This window comes from Eschrichtius robustus, chromosome X (assembly GCF_028021215.1).
Source record: "Eschrichtius robustus isolate mEscRob2 chromosome X, mEscRob2.pri, whole genome shotgun sequence".
Taxonomy (NCBI): domain Eukaryota; kingdom Metazoa; phylum Chordata; class Mammalia; order Artiodactyla; family Eschrichtiidae; genus Eschrichtius; species Eschrichtius robustus.
The window spans coordinates 135,683,090-135,709,042 of record NC_090845.1 but is presented as its reverse complement, the minus strand read 5'-3'; the positions used below and the strand labels follow the sequence as shown (position 1 = coordinate 135,709,042).

General features: G+C 48.3%; 1 protein-coding gene across 2 annotated transcripts; it reads left to right on the top strand.

Moving 5' to 3' along the window:
- The first annotated feature begins 2,338 nt into the window (after positions 1 to 2,338).
- MPP1 (MAGUK p55 scaffold protein 1) lies at positions 2,339 to 25,048 on the top strand. Of its 2 annotated transcripts, XM_068533625.1 has the most exons (12): positions 2,339 to 2,600; positions 13,053 to 13,196; positions 13,376 to 13,454; positions 14,492 to 14,577; positions 17,439 to 17,507; positions 18,997 to 19,193; positions 19,595 to 19,701; positions 20,380 to 20,460; positions 21,160 to 21,240; positions 23,000 to 23,202; positions 23,451 to 23,525; positions 24,385 to 25,048. In XM_068533625.1, the coding sequence occupies exons 1-12, from the start codon at positions 2,499 to 2,501 to the stop codon at positions 24,559 to 24,561; spliced, it is 1,401 nt and encodes a 466-aa protein (XP_068389726.1). In that variant the 5' UTR covers positions 2,339 to 2,498; the 3' UTR covers positions 24,562 to 25,048. The 2 variants fall into 2 exon arrangements, with proteins under 2 accessions (XP_068389726.1, XP_068389727.1); XM_068533626.1 differs by lacking the exons at positions 20,380 to 20,460; positions 21,160 to 21,240.
- The last annotated feature ends 905 nt before the right edge of the window (positions 25,049 to 25,953 follow it).

The window sequence follows — 25,953 nt, the reverse complement described above, 5'->3', positions numbered from 1 at the left end:
GCGCTGAGCACCCTGAGCTGGAACCGGCCGACCAGAAAAAGGCATGGGAATGTCGAAAAAAAGACCGGCTGCATGACCGTGCATCCTCTGAGTCAGCCGACTTGCCCTCCCAGTACTTTTCCACCCTGAGCTCTGCCTCGACAAAAACTTTAACTACATTTTGCTCGAGGACTCACTCCCTCTGAAGTTCTCCGACTGCAATAGTTTAGATAGCGTGTTTGCCTTCACCTGTAACCAGTCTCGGTTTCTGTTTTGATCCTATGGCTCCCCAGTTGCCCTTACTGCAAGCGTGTCCTTTCCCTACTGCTCTGCAGTGCCTCTTGTCATGTCACCATTTCTCCTCTCTCTTCTGTTCCAATGGTCTATTTGTCTATTTCTGTGCCCATACCATGCTCTCCTAATTAACATAGCTTTGTTATAAGTCTTGCAATCTAGAAGGCAGTTCCCCCACATTGTTCTTCTAGAGTGCTTTGGCAATTCTTGTTCTTTACAAATCCACACATATTTTAAAATTAGATTATCAAGTTTCACAAAACCTATCCCAGAAGTGGGATTGCTGGCTCAGGAGGTAGTGTTCAGTTTTATGAGATAATGCAAAACTGTTCTCCTAAATAGTACTGCCAACAGCAGTACTCCCAGCAGAAATATTCAAGAACTCATATGGATTCACATCTTCTCCAACACTTGATATTGTTAGACATTTAAATTTTTGATAATTGAATGGAGGTGCAGTGGTATTTCATTCCGGTCTGATCACTAATGAGGTTGAACATCTGTTCATATGTTTATTGTTCACGTGTGTTTCTCCATCTGTGAAATGTTTATTCGTGTTTTTTACTCATTTATCTGCTGGATTGTTTGTGTTTTCCTTATTAATTTGTAGACCTTTATATATTCATAATAGGAATTCTTCGTCAGTTGTGTGTATTGAAAATATTTTCTGCAAAAGCACAACTGGTCTTTTTTGCTTTTTAGTTTGTCTTTTGATGAATAAAAGTTCTTAATGCTAAAGTCAAACTGATCAATATTGTTTTATAGTCAATGGTTTGTCTGCATTGTTTAAGAAATCTTTCTCTATCCCGAAGTCTAAAAGTTCTTCACTGCTGTTTTCTGTCAAGAGCTTTAAAGTTGTGTTGTTGACACAGAAGTCCTTAATCCATCTGGAATAGATTTTTTTTTCTGCATATAGCATGGAGGAGGGTTCCAGCTTCATCTCTTTCAATATAAATAACCATTTTCCAGCTTTGGTTAATGAAAAGTCCCTCTTTACTTACCTAACATGGCACCTGTATCGTATACACAGTTATACACGTGACTGGGTGCGTTTCTGCATTTTCTAATCTATCTCATTGCTCCATTAATCTATCCCTGCACCGGTATCGCACTGTCTTAATTTCAATAGCTCTCTCTCCTCTCTCTCTCTCTCTCTGTGTCTCTGTCTCTGCCTCTGTGTGTGTGTGTGTGTGTGTGTGTGTGTGTGTGTATCAGCCTCCTATAGTTCCTTCAGGGTAATCTTGGGGAAGGGAGCCAGCAATCACGTGAGCTCAGCCTCTTAGCAGAGAAAACTGGGTGATCTGGCTGCAAACTCTTGCCCCTGGATTTTCCCTTCTTGTCTATGAGGTACTGGAAGGTCCAAATAAGATTACATAGAGTAATGAACTGCTTATAATACTGCGAGGTTACTCCCTTGGGGTCAAGGGGCCAGGTGTTTATCAGGTAAAGGTGTGTACAGATCGTGGACAGCCCTGAGCTCTGTAAGCACAGGAAATGTTTGTTTTGTTCAGAAAGGCTGTCGTCCTTTAGGCTGCTGTTTTAACGCCACGAAGGTGTTAGGGTATAAGGAATTCTGCTCTAGGATTCGGAAGGAATGTTGGCTCTCTTCGCTTCCACTGATCCCTCAATTTTTTTGTGGCATTAACAGTAGGAGATGTAGCCTAAGACAAATAACAGCAGCGCAGGAGCCTTAAAAGGCCTTTTCTCAATGTCCTGTGCCCGCATCGGTTTATGGGTGGAGCCTGGAGTCGGAGGGGCGGCCGTCGCAGCCCTCGGATGCTCCCCCGCCATCCCCACGAATTCGGCCCGGGTGTAGGTGGAGCGCTCAACCCGCCCCAGGCCGGGGGTCCTCTGCGGTTTGGGAGCGGTGTGCTTTTTCCTATGACCCCTCTGGGATTCGGCCGCAGGGGCCTCGGCGGGAGCAGCGCCCCCTTCCGGCCCTCAGGGGCGCAGCGCCGGGGGCCCCGCGGGGCCCAGGGGGCGGGGGCAGGCGGGGGGCGGGGGCAGGGGCGTGGCGAGGGTGGGGCGTGGGCGGAGCTCCTCCCCCGCGCTCTCGGCGCACAGCCTGCGGGGTGGTGACTGACCAGCCGCGCCGCTTCCCAGTCGCCTTCGCCGCCTCTGCCGCCTCCGCACCGCAGGCCCGGGGCCCTGCCGCTCCAGGCTCCGCCCGGCCCCGCGTCCCCGCGTCCCCGCGTCCCGGCGCCCGGCGTCCCAGGTCCCGCAAGATGACGCTGAAGGCGAGCGAGGGCGAGAGCGGGGGTGCCATGCGCACGGCGCTCTCCGACCTCTACCTGGAGCACTTGCTGCAGAAGCGCAGCCGGCCCGAGGTGAGCTGCCCCCGGGGCCCGGCGCGGGATGCGGGCCGGTCCTCGTCGCTAGGCCGCGCCTCCCGCCGCGGTCCCTCCCCGCCCGCCTCCCTGCCCTCGGGGGTCCTGCCCCCGGGGTGGAGGCCGCGGCGGGCGGCGGGGTTCGGGCGGGACTCCGGGCGCGGTGGCTGGTGGCCCCCAGTAGCGCCTCCAGGCGAGAATCGGCAGAGGCCGCGGCCTCGACCGAGAGCTGATTAAGGTCAAGGGAAACTTCTTCGTGGACGGAAGTCGGGGTCACAGAAAGACTGTAAGGAACAGATCCGAGAGTAGGACTGCTTGGTGGTTGTGTCAGCAGAAAGGGTTGTAAAAGCCAACGCTGGCCCCGAAGTGCTCACTCACCATCCCTGTGCATTTAGGCAGGGCCCCTGGTGCTGGGGCACAGATGGGTGGACCCCTGTGTCTGTTTGTGGGCAGACAGTCACCTCACAGGTAATTCTGCCCCCCAGATTCCTATGATGGCCCATAAATAGCTCATCACCTCGATCCTCAAAGATGCCCAGAGGGAAGGGTTGATCGTTTTCTTGTTACCTCTCATACTTCTGGGTGTGGCGAGGACCCAGCAAGGTAAGGTTGTCGCTCAGGGTCTCTCCCACAAGGGCACGGCCACCAGGATGCTCGCTCACTCACTCATCTGAAGGCTGACGCTGTGTCTCATTGTCAGCCATCAGCCAGCACCGGCCAGCAGCCCTTCCACGTCCCCTGGCCTTCTCACAACGCGGCGGCCAGGTTCCAAGAAAGGATGTCCACGGAGACACACAGACAGAGAGAGAGGGCCAGGCAGAAGCTATCTTGCCTTTGATAACTCAGCCTCAGAACTCACAGTGTGAATCTTTTTCCTAGACTACAAGATCTTCCAGGGCAGGGCTGTTTCACACTCACCTTTTACATTTTAAATGCCTGGTAAGTGGGTCCTCAGAAATGTTTGCTGAATTAATAAGTGACTTAAGAGGTGGACATGCGATTCAGCATAGCCATCCACTTTCACAGATGAGGAAACTGAAGATCCACAAGGTAAAGCAGACTGTAGAGCTGTGGACTCTGGGCTGGGTGGCATCAGCTCAGGTCTCCGCATTCACACCTGTGTGTCATTGCAAATCAGGATGAACCCGTGGGGAAGACACTGGTTATTCAGCTGACAAGGCAAAATTGGAAGTTATGCGGCAGCATGTACACTAGGAGGGGCTCAGGCTCTAGAACTACTTGGTTTCTCATAAGTTTGGACACATGGGATTTTTTTTTCTTCCCCACAATCAGCTCACTTGGCCGAGCCTTAACTCACCCCCCCCCCCAAAAAAAATCCACTTCTCTTTATTAAATTTTCTTTTGGCAACTTTATTGAGGTTTACTTAGCATACATCTAATTCACGAATTTGATTGTGCAGGTCAATGACATTTGACAGATGCATCCCATCATGTGGCCGTCACCGTAATCATAATGTAGAACATTTGTATCACTCCAGAAAGTTCCCCGATGGTCCTGTAGGTTCATTTCCCCCATCCCCGGAAACCTGAGTGTCACCTGTAACTCAGTGCCCAGACCCTGTGTAGACCTGTCTGCTCCTGGTGGGGAGGCTGGAGAAGTTGTGTGCGGTTTTGAAAAGAGGCCCTTTCACTGCCCTCTGAGTAATTAGCAGTTTTTGTGGAGCTGTGAGTTGATCCTGCAATAGCAGATACAGTCTATTGCTTAGTCAGTTTGCTTGAGTGTATGAAAGGATTTGAAGATGAAACAAGAAAACTTGGTAAAGCACTGAGTGAAAAGCATCCAGATCTGCCAGGGTGTGGACACTGGAAGAAGAATGTCCACACGATGAAAGGTGGCCTGACCCCACGAACCTGCTGATTCTTATTTCCTGAGGTTCACCTTCCCTCTGGGGCTCTTAGCAGTCTCTGCTGCCAACCCTGGGCTCTGCGTCCCCCTTGCTGCCCAAGTTCCCTGTGCCTTTGATTTCTCTTTTCTGTAAAATGGACCTGCTGAGAGGGTTGCGGTGATGTTGACCTGACGTAACGCCTGTCCAGCAGCAGTAGCACGTTTTGCTGTCCTAGCAAGAACCAAGAAAAGTTGTGAGGAAGTTGTTGGCTTTAAAGGAGTTCATAAACTCATGTTGCCAAAGGCTACATTTAGGGAGATTGCTTTCTATAAAAGCTCTAAAGACTGGAAACCCAAAGTTTCACCTCTGATTATACTCCACATCTGGTATTGAAAAAGTATTGTCAAAATATAATTTTGCAGTAGGTTTGAAGTGTAGCCTGTCTCCCATATTTAAGTATATGTTTCCTTCCTTGGAGAAACATTTTATGAGCTCTCTCTGACCTTGTTCTTTTTTACAATCCCTCAGTGCCCATAAGATTGGTTGTAAAATTCCTACTTTTCTCTTCAGTCCTGTTTGAAGTAGCCCTTCTCCCATGACCTGAAGCAATACGTTGAAAGTCCCTGAAAGTTCACTTGGGCCTGTCCCACATGGGAAATGACCTAAGAAATAAGTCAGGCTCCAGGTGAGTTTCCACTCAGAAGAGCTGTCTGTGGGCTCCTGGGTGGGGAGACGCGGTATCACCTGCTGTGCCTGGGCCAGGATGGCACTGGCAAATAGCGCTCCAGGCAGGGGACATTCAGGGTTGACGGGGGTCTTGAGACACTGCCAAATGTCCCCTGGGGCAAGGGAGATGAAATCAGTTGACATTTCATTGACTGCAGAGATTTTTCTCCCCTAAGCAGTGAGTTGCTCACATCTTTCACTGTTGCTAAAAAAGGAGGGGAAGTGACCCCAGGGGTGGGAAATGGGAAGAAAAGCTCTGAATTAGGGAACCAGAATACAAATTTTGTAACGTGACATTTTCTTTTCTGAGTCTTCACTTTTCCATTTTTCCTTCCCATAGAGAAATACACATGAGCACAGTACATACGCAGTTGCCGCTGAAACGGCTCCTGTGTGACCACGACTCCCATCCGCGGAGGCCACCAAGCACGGATCGTGTAGCACTGCGGTGGTGGGGAAACAGTGCTCAGCTGTTTCTGGTACCTTGAGCCCTCTTGGTTTTCTCATAGTTTTTCTTGTTTTCTTTCCCAAAGTGGAGCCTGACCTCGCCTGCCGTCTGCGGCGATCACTTGCCTTCTTGGCCTGGGCCTTCTAAGTCTCCACGTGGAAACAGTTGGCAAAGAGCCTAACAGTAGGCTGAACAAATGTTTGTTCTTTCCTCCGTTCGCTGTCACCGACTCTTTTTAATCCGACCGTTTGGGTGGGAAAGCCACCCGCTGCCAAGTGTGTTTTTCATCTCTTTTTTAATCCCAACTTCCTTTGAGCCACTGCCTCTGCCCTTTGAACCCACTGCAGATGTTTCCTCCGAAGGGGGTTTCAGCGCACAGGCGTTGCCACCCCAGCAGTGTGTGTGATTAAAGGCCGAGAGGCTGCAGAGCTGCCCCCGTCCTGCTGGGGCGGCGGGGATGAAGGCTGGTCTCAGAGTTGTGAAGTGAAGTCTGCAAAATGCAATCTAGTACCTTTGACCACATTGTTCAGCATCACTTGGTGGTCGCGGGGCTGCTAAGGGCTCAAAAACGGCTCAGCTTGGCGGCGACAAAGTAAACAAACGAAATATTGGTGGCACGTTGGAATGAATGTATTACCAGCTATGGAAACAAGAAAAGTTAGAGCAGTTCAGGGGCAGGACAGGTGCCCGGCACGTGGCCAGTGGACAGATGGACGGATGGGACAGGGGCCAGACTGCGGTCTAAGTTGTCAACCTGGACAAGTTAGTTACCCTGAGTGGCAGGCGGGTAACCTTCCCATTTCTTCAAAGCTGGGTCTGGGCCAGCTGAACTCTGTGGACGTGTCCTGCCCTTGGTGTGGTCTCAGCCCCACGGCTGGGGTCAACGAAGCACCTTGGCTCCGTGTGCGTCTGTCGGTCTGTCTAGCCCTGCTCCTGGGACTGTCTGCGGCGAGGGGTGCGGGGGGCTGGTTGAGGGAGTTTCCTGCACGTCAGGCGCTGTTGAGGAGAGGCCGGCCCCCTCTTGCTGAGCAGTCAGGGAAGCCTCACTGTTGCTAGTTGGTTCTTTGGTTGCCACATCGAGGGTTCCGTTTATCTTATCATTTGCAGCTTCTGGGTGAGCGTGATAGCGGCTCTGAGTCATCCCGAAGGGGGACGCCTTGATGAGTAAGCACTTTTAAAAGACCAGCCTTTCAGGTAGGAAGTCTTGAACTTTCCTGGGTGCTGAGTCCTTAATTTAAAGGCTGATGTGTTAAAAGCAATCTGTGTCATGGAGCCGAATGAGAAGGCGATGAGCGGAGGGCGGAGGGCGCCGCTTTATCTGCCTGTTCCAGGCACACAATCACGTAGGCGTCGGCCCCTTGCAAAGGTCACTTTGTCTTCCATGGACTGAGACTTTCGAACCTGTCATTGTAGACGGGCCCAGCGCGTCTCGAAACACAGGTGAATCATCATAAATGGTTTATTGATGGCACTTTACAGCACCTGATAAAATAATCTGATCTATGTTTTCAGATTTTATGGCCACCAGTACCTGCTTTGGGTACTGACACAGGTACATGGTAGATGCTGATAAATCCATGGGATTAATTTCTGGGTTTGGTTTTCAGCTTTCTCAGCCCCACAACTGCTAGTGAAAAAAGATTTGTAAGTCAGGATCAAGGAAAGTCCTAAGTTTTATTTCATGCTTTCAGGCCAGAAATTTGAGATTTGAGCTCTTTGTCTATTCACAGCAGTCATTCAGTCAGCAATCCTTGAATTCCTCATTCTATACATTCAATCTCTTAACACATGCACATGGTAAAAATATACAAATAGTACAGATGCTTAATTTGAGAGAAAGAATTCTTCCTTCCAACTTGACGCTGCTTTTCCTCCAGTTTTCTTGAGTCTACTTAGAGAGCTGTTTGATCTCATTCTCTTCAAATGGGTCTGTGGCAATAGCTACCTAGCTTTGAAGAGTTTTAACCACATGGTTCCAGGTCGCCATGGGCAATGCTTTGAGGAACTATTTGGTCACTGTGTGTTGTGGCCTCTTACTTACCCATCCAGAGTCTGGAAACTGATCCTGTACCCTGCAGATGTCTCAAGGATTGGTTGTTGCCTCTCTGCCCGTTCTTTGGTACTGTGCTCTCTTAGTTATAGCTCTTCGGTTGCAAACAAGTGCGACTCGCCAGCCATTTTGCTAGTTCTTTTATGCAATAATTTCACCTCTGTCTACTACAAGCTCAAAAATAGTACCCCGTCAAAACCATGGACTTGACATTGGTATGACGTGTGAGTGTAGTTCTGTGCCATTTTGTCGCATGTCTGCATATATGTAACCACCACCACAATCAAGATATGGAACTGTTCCATCAGCACAGAGACCTCTCTGGTGCCACCCCTCTATAGTCACCTCTCCCCGTGTCCCCTTGGCAACCACTAATCTGTTCTCCTCCTCTATAATTTTGTCATCTCTAGAATGTTATATAACTGGAATCATATTGTATGCAATTTTTTATTGCTGGGAAGCGTCCCGAGGTATGGATAGACCACAGTCTGTTGAACTGCTCACCTATTATAGGCTGTTCTCCTTGTCTCCAGGTTTGAGTTACTACGAATTAAGCTGTTCTGAACCTTCATGTACACGTTTTGCACAAACTTTTGTCTTGTGCCATTGCCAGTTTGTAAAGTAGTCAGTTAGTTTTTTAAGAAAGTTCCCAACTCTCTTCCCGAATGGCTGTAACATTTTACATTCCCACCAGCCGTGGATGAGAGATTCAGTTTCCTTTGCATCCTCACCAGCATTTAGTCTTGTCACCAATTTTTATCTTAGCTGTTCTGATAGGTGTGTAGTGGTATTTCATTATGGTTTTAATCTGCATTTCTCCCTGATAACTAATGACATTGAACATCTTTTCATGTCCTCATTTGCCATCCTTCCTTACATATCCTCTTTAGTGAAATATCTGTTCATGTCTTTTGCCCGTTTTCTAATTAGATTGTCTTTATTGTTGCATATGGAGCATTCTTTTCGTACTCTGGATGTTAGAATTTTTCGTTGGATGTGGGGTTTGTGAATGTTTTCTCTCAGTCCACATGATGATGTCTTTTCATCATCTTCACACAGGCTGTCACAGGGGTAAAGTTTTTCATTTTTAAGAGGTCCAATTTATCAGTTTTTCCTTTTATGGATCCCGCTGTTGGTGCCAAGTGTAAGAACTCTTTGTCTAGCCCTAAACCCTGATAACTGTCTCCTATGTTTTTCTCTAAAAAGTTTTGTAGTTTTACATTTTACATTTAAGTCCATGATCCATTTTAAAGGTCTAGTTCAGTGTTTCTTTTTTTTGCCTATGGGTGTCCAATTGCTGCAGCATCATTTGTTGAAAAGACTACCCTTCCTCCGTTGAATTGCCTTTGCACCTTGTCAAAATCAACTGGACGTATCTGTGTGGGTCTATTTCTGGGCTCTCTCTTCTGTTCCATTGATCTTTATGTCTGTCCCTCTACCAGACCACACCGTCTTGATTATTCGTAACCATATAAATCTTGAAACCATGTAGACTGATTCCTTCTACTGTCTTCCTTTTCAAAATTGTCTTAGCTGTTCAAGGGCCTGTGCCTTTACATCACGTACATTACACGTCGTCCAGAGGTACTTTTTTCATGTAACCTGCAGGGATCGGGTGAGTGAAGCCACTTGTGTGTAAGAAGTAACATCCCAGATGCAGGAGGATCCACAGCTCGTGCTTAGCTTTCCTCCCAGGGCGCAGTGGGGAGTGAGCTAGAGAGCGTGTGCCCATCTGCAGGGAGGCAGGTTCCACAGGGACAGGTCTTCTGATTGTTACTAAACGAAACAAAACAAAGCAGAACTTTAAATTCTGCATTCATTCCTTCGTCAGCTTTCCCTCTCACTGTAGTCACAGGATCGGTAGCCCTTCCCTTCATCTCTTTTCTGTCGTGTGTGTGTGGACCTTAGTGTTGTTTCGTGATTTGCTGTAGGTAGATCGTAAAAAGGGAAAGTTAGTAAAGGATTTTGTGTTATTATGACCGGTTGCTGACCCAACAGCTTTGTTCCACTTCTTGCTGACCCCGCTTCTCCCTGATCTTGTTCGGGATGGCAAGATGCCCAACTCAGTTCTTATTTTCTCAGCCCCTTGTGCAGCCTGGGATGGCCACGCTGTGTTCTGCAGTTCTGGCTGATGAGACATGAGCAGATGTCCATTGGGGAAGTTCTGGGACAGATGCCACTGGCCTGGCCCTTCTTCCTTCTTCCTGCCTTGAAAGTGGAGCTGTAGGTTGGATGGGCAGCTTTTCAGGAGATGTTTTCTCAGAAGGCCGAGCTCCAGCCCGTTGTGCCCCGGCCAATTCCTCCTATGTGCACGTTCCAGGCTCAGCTGTCTTCTGGAAAATTTTTTGAAATCTCTCATCCCTGATGACTTCCTGTTTTTTGTCTGTGGGTTTCTATTTACCCTCCCCCGTTTGGTCTCATTTAAACAGGGTCCAGGCTACACGCAAGTACTTAGGCTGCCAACTTGAACCTAAATCACAATCACTTAGGAAAATTCTATCTTGCCAGAATAGAAAGCATTGTACTTTGTAGGGCTTTAGGAATAATAGGCTTTCATTTGCCTGTTTAGAAATTAATTTGAAATGAAACGAATACAATTTACTTCTCACCTCCTTCTCTAGTCACCCAGTTCCTCCCTGTTGTTCACGTCTCTTTCCAGAGGGAGATGATGCATTTACAAGCAAATATGAGGATATTCTTACCTTTCACTGTTTATGCTGATGATAACACACCTTTCCTCACTCTTTCTTTTTTCCACTTAATATGTCTTCCAGATTAACCTCTGAACCTCCTTTTCAGGGCTACATGGTGTCTGTGTGCCAGGATGCCCCCGCACAGATGCAGTGGTAACTGTATTAATGGCTTATCTACTGTAGACGACCTTGAAGTTCTGTGTGGTTCTGGGCTCCCAGGTCTCATAAGTCACTTTTCTAAATATAGCCCTTTGTTAGACAATTCTGCTTTAATAGCAGTGCCGTGTAACTCAATGTCATGTGCGGTTTTTGAAGTTCTAGTTGCTACACAAGGCAGTTTCTCTTTGTCAGTACTTCCCTCATTCCGTAGACAGACAGATAGGTCTAGCTGTTCCCACCTGGGGATATTCCCGTTTCTCCTTTGCCGCCAAGTGGCAGACGAGGTGTCCTGCTCACGGCTCCACCCGCTGGGAAGATCTTCCCTCCCCACGGTCTCTGAGGGGCGCCCCCAGCCACAATCCATTTTCAGCTCGGTCCTTACCTAAACCAAGGTCGGGCTTCTTCCTTCTCCATATTGTTTTCGATTGACTGTTGTATCAGGAGAAGGAGCGTTTCAAGGAGATTTATTCATATTGTGCAGCAGCCATTTATTCTCGTTGGCGTGTGGTCTCAGAGCGACACTGTTCTTAAAAGCCCAAACCTGGAAGCACCCCGAAGTCCATCCACAGTAGGGCACCACACGAGGGTTCCAGTTTCCTGCTCCGTGGCCTTTTCACTGTCTGAGTGCCATTCCCTTCCAGTGTTTTATCTGAAAATTTTCAATCTCACTGAAAAGGTGTAACAATTTTATAGTAACTTCCATTAGCCATACCTCCCAGATTCTACCATTAACATTTTGCCATGTCTGCTTTATCACATATCTATCCAAAAACCATCCATTCACCTTTTTTTTTTGTTTTGCACTTCAAAATAAGTTGCAAAGATCAGAACACTTCACTCCTAAAAGCTTCAGCATGCATATCATCGGCTAGGGTTCAGTATTTCTTTATGGTTCTTTTTTTAATTTTGTGGTTAAATTTACATACAGTGAAATGCACTGGATGAGTTTTAACAAATGCATACACCTGTGCACCCCAACCCTGGTCACAGTTTGGACCATCACCACTCCAGAAGGTCTGTCATGCCCTTACCCAGCCTACCCCTTCCCATCCTATCAGAGGCAACCACTGTCTTAAATTTCTACTACTTTAGTTTTGCTTGTTCTAAAACCTCATGAATGGTCTCCTCCTGCAGGTGGACTTTTCAGCTATAGTGAATAAAGCTGCTGTGAACTTCTGTGTGCAAGCCTTTCTGTGGGTGAACACCTAGGAGTGCGGTTGCCAGGGCATAGGGTCAACATATGCTTAACTTGATATAAGAAATCACCACACTCTTTTCCACGGGACTGCGCCATTTAGCGTTCCCACCGGCGATGTCTGGGCATTTCCAACATCTGTCCTTTTCGTTGTAGGCTCCCTCGCGGCTGCGGAGTGGTATCACGGTGATGCTGGCTCTTCATAGGCCTTCTTTTTCTTATAGGAAAGCACTTTGGTTCTCCAAAGGCTTTTTTTTTTTTTAATTTTTTATTTATTTATTTATTTAATTTATTTATGGCTGTGTTGGATCCCCATTTCTGTGCGAGGGCTTTCTCTAGTTGTGGCAAGCGGGGGCCACTCTTCATCGCGGTGCGCGGGCCTCTCACTGTCGCGGCCTCTCTTGTTGTGGAGCACGGGCTCCAGACGCGCAGCCTCTGTAGCTGTGGCTCACGGGCCCAGTTGCTCCGCGGCATGTGGGATCTTCCCAGACCAGGGCTCAAACCCGTGTCCCCTGCATCGGCAGGCAGACTCTCAACCACTGCGCCACCAGGGAAGCCCTCATAGGCCTTCTTTAGTGAACAGTCTGCCAGACGTTTTGTCCATCTTTTCATTGCTCATCATCCTGTTATTGAGTGAGAAGAATTCTTTACATGTTCTGGGTATAAGTCTTTGTACTCTCAGGCTGAGAGTTTTGCGGAGAAGTTTTTAGTTTTGATGAGATCAGTTGTGTGCTTTTTGATTATTGCTCTCTGTGTCTACTAAACCTTTGCCTGTCTCAGTGGAGTTTCTCCACAGACAGATATTCTTAACTTTAAAGTATTTGTGGTTTTAGTTTTCGTTTTTTTACAGTTTTCTGCCTCCTCCCAGGTTTTGAAGATGTATTGTGCTTTCTTCTCAAAGCTTGGTTGTTTTACCTTTCACGTTTGGAACTGGTTCTGTATATAAAGTGATGTGGGGACCAACGTGCCCTTTGCCTGTGCGGGGTTGACCCAGCACCATGGATTACAAAATCCATCCCCCTGTCTGCCCTCCTGCCAAGGCCACGGGCCTTAAATTACTTCAGATTTATACTAAAGACGTCTTTCTAGAGTGTAATCCGTCCAGCTTTGCTGTCTTCATGGTTGGGGTCAAGGGGTCACAGTTGATGTGTCGTCTCGGGCTGATGGCAGGGGTAGCCACTTGGATAAATAACGCTTCACATCAAGTCTAATGCAACTGGCCACCAGCTTTAGGAGATAAGCGTTGGTTTGCTGAGCCTTTGGGGTTTTAGACGCGCAGCAGCGACCCTACGGCTGCTTGCTTCATACATTTCTCTGCTGTTTTGATCCGACAGACTGTGTCACCCCAGCTGAGCGCCGTGTCGGAGGACATGTACACCAACGGGCCCGCCGCCCCGGGGAGCCCCGCCCGGGCCCAGGGCCAGGAGGCTCGGAAGGTGCGGCTCATCCAGTTCGAGAAGGTCACCGAGGAGCCCATGGTAATCCCTCTTCCTCACCACCCCGGGCCCCTCATGGCAGGCTTCTTGCCCCTTCCAGTTGACGACACCTCATGTGCAGACAGAAAATATTTCTCCCAAGAAGTTGCCTTAAGTTGTCTTAAAGATCAACTCAGAAAGAGCTTGCGGTTAAGCTTGCTGTGCCCTCGTCTGTCTTCCAGGGAATCACGCTGAAGCTGAATGAGAAGCAGTCCTGCACTGTGGCCAGAATCCTCCACGGCGGCATGATTCACAGACAAGGTACAGGCGTGTTTCGTTCAGGGATTCGTCCTTTACTCCCTGTTCAGGGCTGAGGGGCACGAAGCTTATAGCGTTCAAAACAGGGAGCATTTGTGTGTGTGCCAAGAGATTTTTTGTACCGTAATGACTGGCTCTTTAGAATGATGAATCGCCCGGCGCCACTGTCGCTCCCTCTGAGCATTCTTATACACTTATTTATGCCAATACTTTTGCAGTTAGTTAACATTTGAGCAACTACTATATGCAAACCCTTGCATTAGACTGTGAACACATAGCAGTGTAGAAAACAGACCATCTCTACCTCCTGAGGCTACCAGTTAAACTGAGAAAATAGGGAATTCCCTGGCGGCCCAGTGGTTAGGACTTGGCACTTCCACTGCCGAGGGTGCGGGTTCCATCCCTGGTCGGGGACCTAAGATCCCACAAGCCACGTGGCACAGCCAAAAATAAAAGAAAAAGAAGAAAAGAAAAAAAATAAACTGAGAAAATGGATACTAACAAATAATTACAAATAACTGTTGTATCTCCATGTGAAGCTGCTGTCAATTTGCAGATGCGTCATTTAGTAGAAGTGCTTTTCTGTGTATCAAGGGTAGCACAAGTATTGATACCCATTCTTCACATAGAATCTAAACAGTGATTAGCTTTACCACTTGGTAGCATTTGGAGGTCTTAGCTAAACAACAGAGAAACATCGAGCTTTCTTGTCCCTTGGAGTGTGTACAGCTGTGTCATAGCCCCTTGACATCAGGGGGACTCTAGTTCCAGGACACTTTCAGGACCAAGCGCTTTTATTTTGCAGCTGGAGTCCTGAGGTCAAGGAGGATGACACGGTCTTAAACCGTCAAGTGCTTGTCTCGCTAGGTCCCTGAAGGCCATGAACAGAACATTCCCGCCTCTCATGGTTGAATGGTTTCAACCCTGTGTGTTCTACACAGTCTATCGTACAACATGCTCTAGATCCTGGTTTCTTTTCTGTGGCGTTTTGACTTCTGTTGACACCTCTTTTGTCTGAACGTTTGTTCTTTTGTTGGTAGGCTCCCTTCACGTCGGAGATGAGATCCTGGAAATCAACGGCACAAACGTGACTAATCACTCAGTAGATCAGCTGCAGAAGGCAATGGTGGGTATTCACTATGCCCTTGTCTTCGTGAAGCATCAATCCACATTGGTGTCTGTGTACCTCGTTTTTCTGTGAAAGTGTTTATACCTCATTGAAGGGCCTCTTACCACTGCTAATCTTTATTCTGTGCAAGAAATGACAGCTCTCTGTCTTCATTTAGTAAACTTCTAAAACAAGGCAAAAGACCCAGAGTGTCTGTCTAGAAAGAGCATTGGACTGCAATGGCAGCTCTGAATCCTGCTCTCCTTTATTCCAGCCCTGTGATTTGGAGCAGGTGAATTCACTTCTCTAGGTCATCTGTAAAATGAAGATGGTAGTAATTGCTGTTCTTATGTCATAGATTTGTTACAGAGAACAACTGGGCTATAATAGGTCCACCCCTGCACACAGCAGAGACCCTTCCTGTAACCAGAGCAGGAAAAAACACATGGGGTAGTTGGGTGTAATTGGTCACGGCCAGCAGGAAGCACCCCTCAGGCACTCAGCAAGGAGATGCCAGGGTGCCAGCCAGGGAATGAAGCAGAAAATAGCAACTTAGGGAAAAGTTTAATTTGAACCAGAGCTGAGGAAACTGAACCTTAGAGAGCTCTGAAGCATGGCTGTTTAAGGATAGACCTCACTTCTGACCAAGATGAAGTAACAGGGACCAGATTTACCCTGCTTCTTGAAATGACTCACATCCTAAACATTCATGTACCTGATGACAGAGGACTCAAAATACTTGAAGCGAACACTGGCAGGGCTGCCACATTCTGCAGGACAGACTGTGTACCCTGCCACATGACAAGCCTCAGCAGGTTTAAAGGACTCAAACCATACAAAAATGCACTGTCCACCCACAATGAATGAAATTAGACATCAAAAACAGAAAGATACCTGGAAATCCCTAAATATTTGGAAGTTAACACACTTCTAAAGAAGTCACAGGCCATAGGAGAAATCACAAGGCAAATTAGAAACTGTCTTTAAATGAACAGAAATGAAAGCACAGTGTATCAGATTTTGTGGAATGCCACTGAACTCGGACCAAGGTGGAAACGCCTGGTTTATAAAACGAGAAAGGTTTCAGTCAACAGCCTCAGCTTCTACCCACAGAAACTAGAAGAAGGAGAACAAATGAAACCCAAAGCAAGCAGAAGAAAAGAAACAAACAACCAGAAATAGAACGGACAGGACCTTGGCAAATGAATGTGGAGGGTGAAGGGGTTTGTAAAATATAACTCTGAAGTAGGCGTAACCCACCTATGAGAAACTCTATAGGACCAACGACCCAGTTCCTTCCACAAAGAAAAGAGTAGAAAAGAAAACACTGCAGGGAGAACAGGTAGATGAAAATTCGACTCTTACAAGACATATCCACCAAACAGCAAACATATCCAGCAAACAGGTAGATGAAAATTCGACTCTTACAAGACATATCCACCAAACAGCAAACATATCCAGCAAACAGACATATCCAGCAAACAGTGTCAGACCACGTGCCCCACCCAGACCCTTCATTCAGCGTCTTCCCACCCTCTGGAGCGGGCCACCTGTTTCCCACCGGGACACTGGCTGGATCGTTTCATGGTCACCAACACGAGGAGCAGTCTGGCCTAATGGTTGCTTCTCAATAGAACGTGATGCACGTGTTTTCTCTGAGCCGATGGCACAGCTGTATCCCTTCGTCTTGCATAAAGACCGTTTCAAGTATGTGAACATTCCACATTTGTGCTTCTTTTTGATTTATGTAAATAAAATCGACTATGTAAAAGGTAATTTGTGTCGTGGCACAAGCTACCATGAACAAGGAATACTTGTTGTGCATATAATAGGTAGACAGTTAACAACTCTAATATTTAAAGTGCTTCTAAACTTTGTATAAAAAGACAAATAACTGGGGAGTTCCCTGGCTGTCCAGTGGTTAGGACTCTGGGCTTTCAGAAGACAAACAACCAAATAGACAACTGGGCAAAAGATATAAGAAGAAAAAGCATATGGCCAATGAGCTCTTGAAAAGTGCTCAATTTTGGTTATGGTAGTAAAATTACAAAATAAAGCAACCATGAAATAATTTCCACCCATCAGATTGGCAGAAATTTAAAATGAACGTTAACATGTAATTGTGGCAAGAATTTCGGGGGAAAGGGAATCTCATATACTCCTGGTAAGAGTGGAATCTTTATAGTTTTTTAGAAAAGTAATTTGAGGATAGCTATAAAATTGTTTTTATCCTTTGACTCTGCATTTCCATCATGGGGTTCTATTCTGTATAAATCAAATGCAAATATATAAGGACACGCGTTAAAGGGTGTCTACTGCAGCAGATTGTAATAAAAAAAAAAAACTGGCAAGAGTGGACACGCCCAGTAATGGGGATGCGGCAGAGCCATGAGACAGAGTGAGTGAGGTCTTCATGTATCAACCTGGAAGCAAGTCATAGAGTAATGCATATAGTATAACCCCATTTTTGTTAAAAACAAACAGCAAAAATACACATGTATGAATATGTATGTAAATATTTAGACACATGACTGGCCCTTTATTGGTGTGGAGAAACGCGTGGATATTTGTGTGCCAGGGTTCATTTTAAGTACTTCTGGGGACCTCTTGGGGGTCGACTGCGAGGAGGAGGGAAAACCATTAGCCTTTGTTCGTTATTCTTTGTACGTCCCCATGTTGTTATGCTGGTTTATGGGGCACATGACAGTTCTGTCTTGGAGGAAGCATTGTGCTACAAGATTTCAAAGTGTACAGTAAAGATGGCTATTGGGGAAAAAAAATGCCCAGGACTTTGGGAGGGGAAAAATGACTTAATGAAACCCCCGGTCATCCCGGTTCGTTTTACATGACAATTTTATTTCACCTTTCTTTTTTAATAGAAAGAAACCAAAGGAATGATCTCATTAAAAGTAATTCCCAACCAGCAAAATCGGCTTCCTGCACTGCAGGTAGGTGGCGCCATTTTCTCTCTTGTGATGATGGCAGGATTCAGGCCCAGTGTGTATTCTTTGAATTTGATTGAAATGATGTGATTGTAAATATCTCAACAAGCATAGCTGCCTGGTACTCTCTGAACCAAACTAACATGTGTTACAGACTGGCAGGCGTTTCCCTGACCACGGGCGTGACTGGCCCTTTGCAGCTCATTGGGGCTGCAGGGCCCTGACAGATAAATGTGGAAGAAGGAAGATTTAAAAAAATAACTCTGAAGTTTCTGTCACAGGTCACTTATCGTATGATGGTATAATCTTCTTTTAAAAAAAAAACTTGTTTTAAATGGAAGGTTTGGTATATATGGGCACATACACAATAAAGGACACAAATCATAAGTGTAAAACTAGATGAATTTTCACAAACTGAACACACCCACGTGACCAGCACCGTAAGCGTCCCCGTGCCCATTTCCCGTCCCGCCAACCCTGACTTCTAACTCCAGAGACGAGTTTTGCCCCTTTTTGAAATTTGTGTAAATTGACTCACGCAGTATGAATCGTGTAGTGTCTCATTTTGTTCACTCGGTATGAAGTCTGTGCTGTAGCAGCAGATGATTCCTTCTTATTCATTTGTTGTATGACTGTGCTCTGGAGGGCCTTCTGTGATTCCAGCTTTTTAGTTCTGACAAAAATTAGTGCTGCCGTGAACCTCTTTGTACCTGAGTTTCGGTGCATTTCTGATGAGTTGTAGGCTGTGTTCATCTTTCATGATGTTGCCAAACTACTTTCCAGGGTAGTCGTACAATTCTCCATTCGCAGCTGCAAGTTCCAGCTCTTCCACATCCTCACTAGTACTTAGAATTACCTGGGGTTTTTTTCCTTCATTTTGGCCGTTGTGATGGTGGTGCTACTGGGAACTGGTGTCTTCTCTAGTTTGTTAATCAGCCTTAATTTCATGAATCTTCAAAGAACCAGTGTTGCCTTTCTTGATCCTTTCAACTCTATTTTGTGTTTCACTGGTTTCTGCTCTTTATTATTTCTTTATTTCTTTGGGTTGGATTTTTACCCCTCATCTTCCTAGCAGAGGAAACTGGTATTAAATTCTGATATAGCTTCTTCCAGTCTTTTTTTTTCTGTGTATAAAGAAATACTCTTTTAAAATTTCAAGCATACTAGGTATTGTTTTTATTTAATGATATTCTCATTTAATGTTATATCAGCAGCATTTTCCAAGGACATTAAATATTCTTCTACAAATTGATTTTTATAGTTGCTTGGTAATATATTCTGTAGATGGCCATATTTAATTGATTGATTCCCCATTCTTGGAAAATCAGATTGTTTCTAATATTTCGCTCTGATAGATAATGCTATGGTGAGCACGTGTATCCACGTATCGTAACTGACAAGCTTCTGTGTAGAAGTAGATCGTGGGGTCGGGTCAGGACTTCGGGCACGTTCACAAGGAAACAAGTGCATTTCAGATAGTAGCCTTCTTTTTCAGATGTTCATGAGAGCACAGTTTGACTATGATCCCAAAAAGGACAACCTGATCCCTTGCAAGGAGGCGGGGCTGAAGTTCGTCACCGGGGACATCATCCAGATCATCAACAAGGATGACAGCAACTGGTGGCAGGGACGGGTGGAAGGCTCCTCCCGGGAGTCAGCGGGCCTCATCCCCTCCCCCGAGCTGCAGGAGTGGTGAGCTGCCAATGGACGGGGACCCATGCCCACCACGGCTGCTCAGCTTCCGAGATCTGTCATCCTGTGTACAGTTTCTGTTTGCCAACCGGGCCAACCTTCCGGTTTTCCTGGAAGAATGGGCAGGGGGGCAGCGATGCCTTGATGAGCCTGACTGGCTCTTCCTTCATCCGTGGATCTGTGTTGCCACAAATGCTTTCCCTAAGCTTCAGGTCCCTAAGCCCGCGTTGGGACTGCAGCCCCCTCTTTCTCTGCCGGAGGAGGACGGGGTCCGGGATGACACAAAGGGCAGGAGGCAGATGGGTCTGGGGGTTTTGTGTAGAAGGGACGGCACAGGCGAATGACCCCGGGGCTTTTACACCAAGAAGCCACCCACGTCCTCGGTCATCTCTTCCCTCCAGGCGAGTGGCGAGCGGGGCTCAGTCTGCCCCGAGTGAGGCTCCGAGCTGCAGTCCCTTCGGGAAGAAGAAAAAGTACAAAGACAAGTACCTGGCCAAGCACAGCGCAAGTACGCTTCCCAGCCTCCCCGCTGCCCGGCACATCGTTCTCACCCCCAGGGGGCCAACCCGACAGCCTTCCAGACCTTTCCAGCACATCAGTGCCATCAGTATGGCCAACTGCAGGGTCTGAGCAGCCCCAGACAGTGGCCTGTTTTCCTTAGAACTAATTCAGACTTTGTCCCTTAGCTGCCGCGGTTGGAAATATATGAACATTATAAATGGGTTTGAGCGGATTGTAGATAGCAAGTGAAGAATAGTCTACGATTGAGCTACTATTTGTTGAATGCCTCCTTCCTGCCGGGAGCAAAGCACAGGGCCTGAAAGCTGTGTCAGGAACCTCCAGTGAGGCAGATGTGGCCAGAGCATCGCTGGTGGCAGAGAGGAAGGGACAGCAGCGCGAGCCGGAGATAAGGGGAGATGACGGGCGCGTCGGGTAATGAACTGTGGAGAAGAAGTGGAGAGGGTGGGGGCCGAAAGATTAGAGAAAATTCGAGTCCAGAGAACTGACCAACAGCCGTGCTGAGTTTAGATGGTGTGGGGGTTGGGAAAACCGAAAAATAGACCCCAAGGAAGGGCATCCACGATCCAGGTTGTCCCTGATGGTGTCCGAGCCGGTATAGCCGGTCGCAGCCTTCGCTGTGTGCCCAGCTCTGGCGTGAACACGGCTTGCTTTTCTTTGTCTCTAGTTTTTGATCAGTTGGATGTTGTTTCTTACGAGGAAGTCGTTCGGCTCCCTGCGTTCAAGAGGAAGACCCTGGTGCTCATCGGTATCTTCTCATTGCTTTACCACTTAGAGTACACTTCTGCATTTCTGTTCTTATTTCCCTGCCTGCAGTACGTAACCTCCCTCACTCCCTCTCTCTCAGAAAAAAAAAAAAGGGCAGTGAGGAAGAAGAGGAAACAAGAAGGCAGGTGTCTTGGGTCCTCCATGTGGAGCAGATATAAGGAGTTTTCTGAGTCCTTACCAGGACTCCCCTGGGTTCACGTTACAACAGAGGGTAAACCTCACATGGTTTTCAGCAGCTAACTCTTTTAGGTTGTCTGTCCGTCTGGCGGCAGTAGGGGTGCTCCAGGCCTATGCTTCCGGGTCCTCCCCATCTTTAGAGTGAAAACATGAGTTGGTTAGAGGACCTGTATGAGGGTTCTGTTTAAATTTCCAGTACAAGTCAGTTCCATTCATTTTGGAGAGTCCAGTAAGACAAATATACTTCAAAAATAAACAGAAAATGCCATGTGGTAGCGGGCTCCCCTGTGGAAATGACAGTTGTCTTCGGAATCCTAGCTGGGACCCCAGGGCCTGGAGACCCCGATCCTCCTGACCCCAGCCCAGAAGCCACACAACTCGCTTTGACCTGTGGCTCATCTCGGGGTCTGAGAGATGCAAACCCCTATCCCGTTCCTCTTCCTAGCCCCACCTTTGTGTCTGGGGAAAGAAATGGAAGCCATTATCTCCTCTGTCTGTGCAGGAGCCAGCGGGGTGGGCCGCAGCCACATCAAGAGCGCCCTGCTCAGCCAGAGCCCGGACAAGTTCGCGTACCCCGCCCCGTGTGAGTAGCTCGGGGGCCTCGAGGACACGATACCGTAGTCATCTGTCTTTTCCTTTGTGATTTTTTTTTTCTTCAGCTGCACCACGCAGCTTGCAAGGTCTTAGTTCCCTGACCAGGGATGGCACCCAGGCCCCAGCAGTGAGAGCGCTGAGTCCTAACCACCGGACCGCCAGGGAAGTCCCTCCTTTGTGATTTTTTTTTTTTTTTTAGTTTTTTTTGGCTGTGTTGGGCCTTCGTTTTTGTGCGAGGGCTTTCTCTAGTTGCGGCAAGCGGGGGCCACTCTTCATCGCGGTGCGCGGGCCTCTCACTATCGCGGCCTCTCTTGTTGCGGAGCACGGGCTCCAGACGCGCAGGCTCAGTAGTTGTGGCTCACGGGCCCAGTTGCTCCGCGGCATGTGGGATCTTCCCAGACCAGGGCTCGAACCCGTGTCCCCTGCATCGGCAGGCAGACTCTCAACCACTGCGCCATCAGGGAAGCCCCTTCGTGATTTTTTTTAAAAAATGTTTGATTATAAAAAGAAAAGCCAATTTGGAAAGATACAAATTTGTGCCCATAGTTGCTCCCACTAAAAAAGTAGCTGTGCTGTTTGTCTACGTAACAGAAGCAGCGGTCAACATTTTTATACTGCTTTAAAAGATTAAACAAATAATATGTTATTAAAAACTTATGTTACTTTTTTTCATTTTAATTTATATTATAAACACTTTCTCATATGCCTAAATCACTCTGAGAGCTCTCTTCCGGTCCATTGAGTGGCTAAGGAAATTACAGGACAGCCACCAATTTTCACGAAACGTTTTCTCAAAGTAGCGCTCAGTAAGGCCCACATAACCCCGGCAGCTGTTGTAGGAGAGTCGGGCCAGCAGTCAGGCGGACGCTTAGATCAGTTCCATTCCCAGGAGCGAATCTGTGTAGAAAACTGGATTCTAAACCTGTTATTAGTATTTTTTTATTCCTGGCTTCTCCGTTTTGCCTTTGAGGACAGAGTGACACACTGGGGTCAGAAAGCAGAAGGCCTTAGAGGTAGAAATAACCACGACAGTTCCGTCATTCAATAAGTTAGAATGAGAAGTGAGTTAGAAAGGGTAAGAGGTGAGGATAACTCAGGTCAGAGAAGAGTCATCGTTTTATAAGATGGAAAGAAAGACGCGCGGCAGTTGTGGATTGAGGAGAAGGCGCCCATTGAGACAGACCAGAGGATGACGCAGGAGACCAGGGGGTCGCGTCTCAAGCTACAGCATCTGTAGCACGTTTTACTCAGAGGACCACTTACATGAGTAATCGTAAACGTTGTGACTTAAGGACATTCCAGCATTTAACAGTGTGAGTTTAAAGCAAACCAAAGTACTCTTCTTTCCAAACAACGAAAAGGAGACTTTCAGTGTACTTCCCAGAAATCCTGACTGTAGCCTGGAGATCTGTTTCTAAAATATTTTCAGCTGTCATTTCTTCATTTCTGAGCTTCCGTGTCCCTGGGGTTGGTGTTTGAGAGATGCGCCTTCGTAAAGGGAGGAGGATGGTACGAACTTTCTACGTTTGGCTCTGGCTCTTGACAGTTAGGTGTGTTCTGGGCGGATGGGGGACTTCCTGGTCCGCTTCGCTTCCCAGAGTCAGCCCCTCGGGGTCCTGTGTGAGACAGCCCTCCGGTAAACTCCCTGCGCTAAACGCAGCTGGGGTGGCGGTGGCGACGCCAGCGTCCGAGCCCTCGGGAGCCAAGGAGGCCCTGAGTTGCTCAGGGATTTGGGTTCTCGTGCACAGATACGACACGGCCGGCCAAGAAGAGTGAAGAAGACGGGAAGGAGTACCACTTCATCTCCACAGAGGAGATGACACAGAGCATCTCTGCCAACGAGTTCTTGGAGTTTGGCAGCTACCAGGGCAACATGTTTGGCACCAAATTTGAAACAGTGCACCAGATTCACAAGCAGGACAAGGTCGCCATCCTTGACATTGAGCCCCAGGTGGGTAGGCATGGAAGGCAGGAGTGGATGGGGAAAGGGTGCTGAAGAGCACAGCTCATGGGACCCTCGAGCGAGCGCAGATCTGCGCCACGAGCTTTCACCGGGATCACCTGGAGGAAGAAGAGCAGGACCAGACATGCTGGAGACGGTGCGGGGGTTGGCGAGGCCCGAAGGTGCTGATCGCAGAGGTCCGTCATGACAGCTAACTCCTTTTTTTCCCCTCTCTTCTTCCTCCACTCCTTTTGCAGACCCTGAAGATTGTTCGGACGGCAGAACTTTCACCCTTCATTGTGTTCATCGCACCCACTGACCAGGGCACTCAGGTGGGACTGAAGGGTCTGTGCTGGGGGGGCGGGGCCGCTCCCCAGGCCCGCGAGGACCGGGCATCGGTCCGGATCGTTGGCCAGAGCGCCGGCAGAGCTCAGCTTCCCGACCCTAAACCTAACCCTGCCTGCTGCCGTCCCCTTCCCGCCCGGCCAGGGGCCAGAGCACGTGTGCCTGGCCCATCCGTTCAGCAGACAGTTGTTAATGCACTAGCCAGGCCATCGTTCCAGAAGAGCAGATCCTGACACTGGTGCGACATGGGCTTAAGAGGGGCATCTGGGGGCAGGGCAGGCACTGTGAAGAACAGAGGCGGCCCTGGGCCCACGTGGTGCGTGCTGTGTGGGGAGGGGCAGGAAGGCCAGGACCGTGTGGAAAAGCCTCCTCGCTCCCCAGAGCCGAGCTGCCCCAAACCCACCCTGCAAGCGCTTTGCTTTGCACTGAACGTGTGCGTGGGGACCTCCCTGGGTCTTTCTCAGTAGCTGTGTGGTCTCCCATCGTGTGGATATAGCAGAGACTCATTTAGTTTCCTCATTGCCTCCTTGATGGCTATTTAGGTTTAAAACTTATCATAAATAATACGACAATCGATGGCCCTGTGCGTACGGCGTTCGACACGTGCAAATATATCTGTAGGAGAGATTCCAGGCAGGGTTGTGTTGGGAATGTGGAGAGAGGTCGTCCCTGTGCCAGGAGCATGTTATGCAGTTTCATCTTCAGTGAATCTGCTAGAGGGGAAACACAGTCTCACTGTACTTGTATGTTTTACTGGAATCGGTGGTGCTGGGGTGCAGACGGGTGGATCCCTGCTCCACCCGTGGCGCCCTCTCTCCCCCTCCCTCCCTCTTTCTGTCTCCACAGACAGAAGCCCTGCAGCAGCTGCAGAAGGACTCCGAGGCCATCCGCAGCCAGTATGCTCACTACTTTGACCTCTCACTGGTCAATAACAGCGTCGATGAAACCCTTAAGAAACTGCAAGAAGCCTTTGACCGGGCATGCAGTTCTCCGCAGTGGGTGCCTGTCTCCTGGGTTTACTAAGCTTGCAGAACAGGGGGAACGACTATGGGCCCCTGTCGAGCCTTAGGAACTCCATTCCCCTTGCTTTAAGACAAACAGGATCGCCCCAGCTAGCTCTCTGTCAGCTTCCAGCTCTCTGCAACTATCCTCGTGACCAGCTTGTTCAGGTTTCTGAAGGGCTGGGCTCTGACTTCCCTGATAGATGGGGCCCCATGGATCAGGATTTCCAAAGGGTCTCTGGAAATTGGGGTCCGGAAGTACTGTCCAAACGCAGCTGCTGATCAAAGATGGTCCACATGGGGAGGAAAAGCAATGGACCCTGTCCCTCTGAAGCCTACACGCCTTTACCTTCAATCACGCTGGGCATTTCATTTGTTTTTGCTTTGAAGAAAGCATTTTTAACTGCAACTTTCTAAACTGCCAACATGAAACAGCTGTGCGATAGGATGAGGTCTGCTCTAGCGAAACCCTCAAAAGCAATAAAAGTGTTGCTGTGTTAAAATGCCAATGACCTTGTACCTTTTAACTCTCTGGGTTTCCACCTGTGCCCCACGCCTCTGGGAGCAGCTGCTGGAGGATGGTACCAACACCAGACGCCCCTGCTGGGTTCACAAGTCTCCCTCAGGCTTGTGACGACGACCTTAAGCCTAGAGGTCAGTCAGTCAGGCTAAAAGCCTACGTGCACGTGGCTGGTGTCTGTGTGCTGGGCCGGGCATGTGCATGTGAGCACATACGTGTGTGTGTAACAAACATATAAAAACACTTTGGGAGCAAAGGTGTAAGGGGACCGTCCAGTTTCTGCTCCAGCGGGCAGAGTGCTCCGAAGTCCTTTGCTTCCACTTGCGTTGGCCTTGGTTTTGACATGCCTACTAGATCTGTCTTTCCTCCTAATAACCACTCCTTTTAGCTTTCTCTTCTATTCTCAACATGGTTTTCAGAGCACCCAGGCTTGCGGCCCAGATTTAAACTAATGTGTGCAGAACGAAATACTCTGCTCCCTTGTTCACACAGCTGAGAGTCACATTAGCCCCAAAGAACTAAGATGCGGCTGTGCCCTCAAAAGTCACACCGCAGGTCTCCTGAAGCTAGCGCCCATGTAGACAAGCACCCCAGAGCATCTCACCCCAGATGGGAACCCACCGCGGACACACACTGAACTTCCCGGAGGCATACATCCTGGCACATCTAGGGCCCAGGTGTGCAACTTGCGCTCAGGGTCCCAGGCAGCAGAGGCCGTGACAGGCCAGCAGTGCGGCACTTCCCCACAAGCCGCTCTGGACCTCTCACCAAGGCCTTCTCCACCACTGCGCCCTCTCCTGTCACTCGCCCGGCCTCCAGCACGAGCAAAAGCTTCAGTGGCTCCCCTCGTCGAGTTTGCGCCCAGATGTGTCTGCAGATACTTAAGGGATGTCA

Bases quoted from the DNA above. Each gene is read 5' to 3' on its own strand.
- MPP1 (XM_068533625.1), top strand. From the start codon at position 2,499: ATGACGCTGAAGGCGAGCGAGGGCGAGAGCGGGGGTGCCATGCGCACG. The intron at 13,197-13,375 runs GTAATCCCTCTT...TCTGTCTTCCAG, and splicing joins AGGTCACCGAGGAGCCCATG to GGAATCACGCTGAAGCTGAA. The intron at 14,578-17,438 runs GTGGGTATTCAC...CTTTTTTAATAG, and splicing joins ATCAGCTGCAGAAGGCAATG to AAAGAAACCAAAGGAATGAT.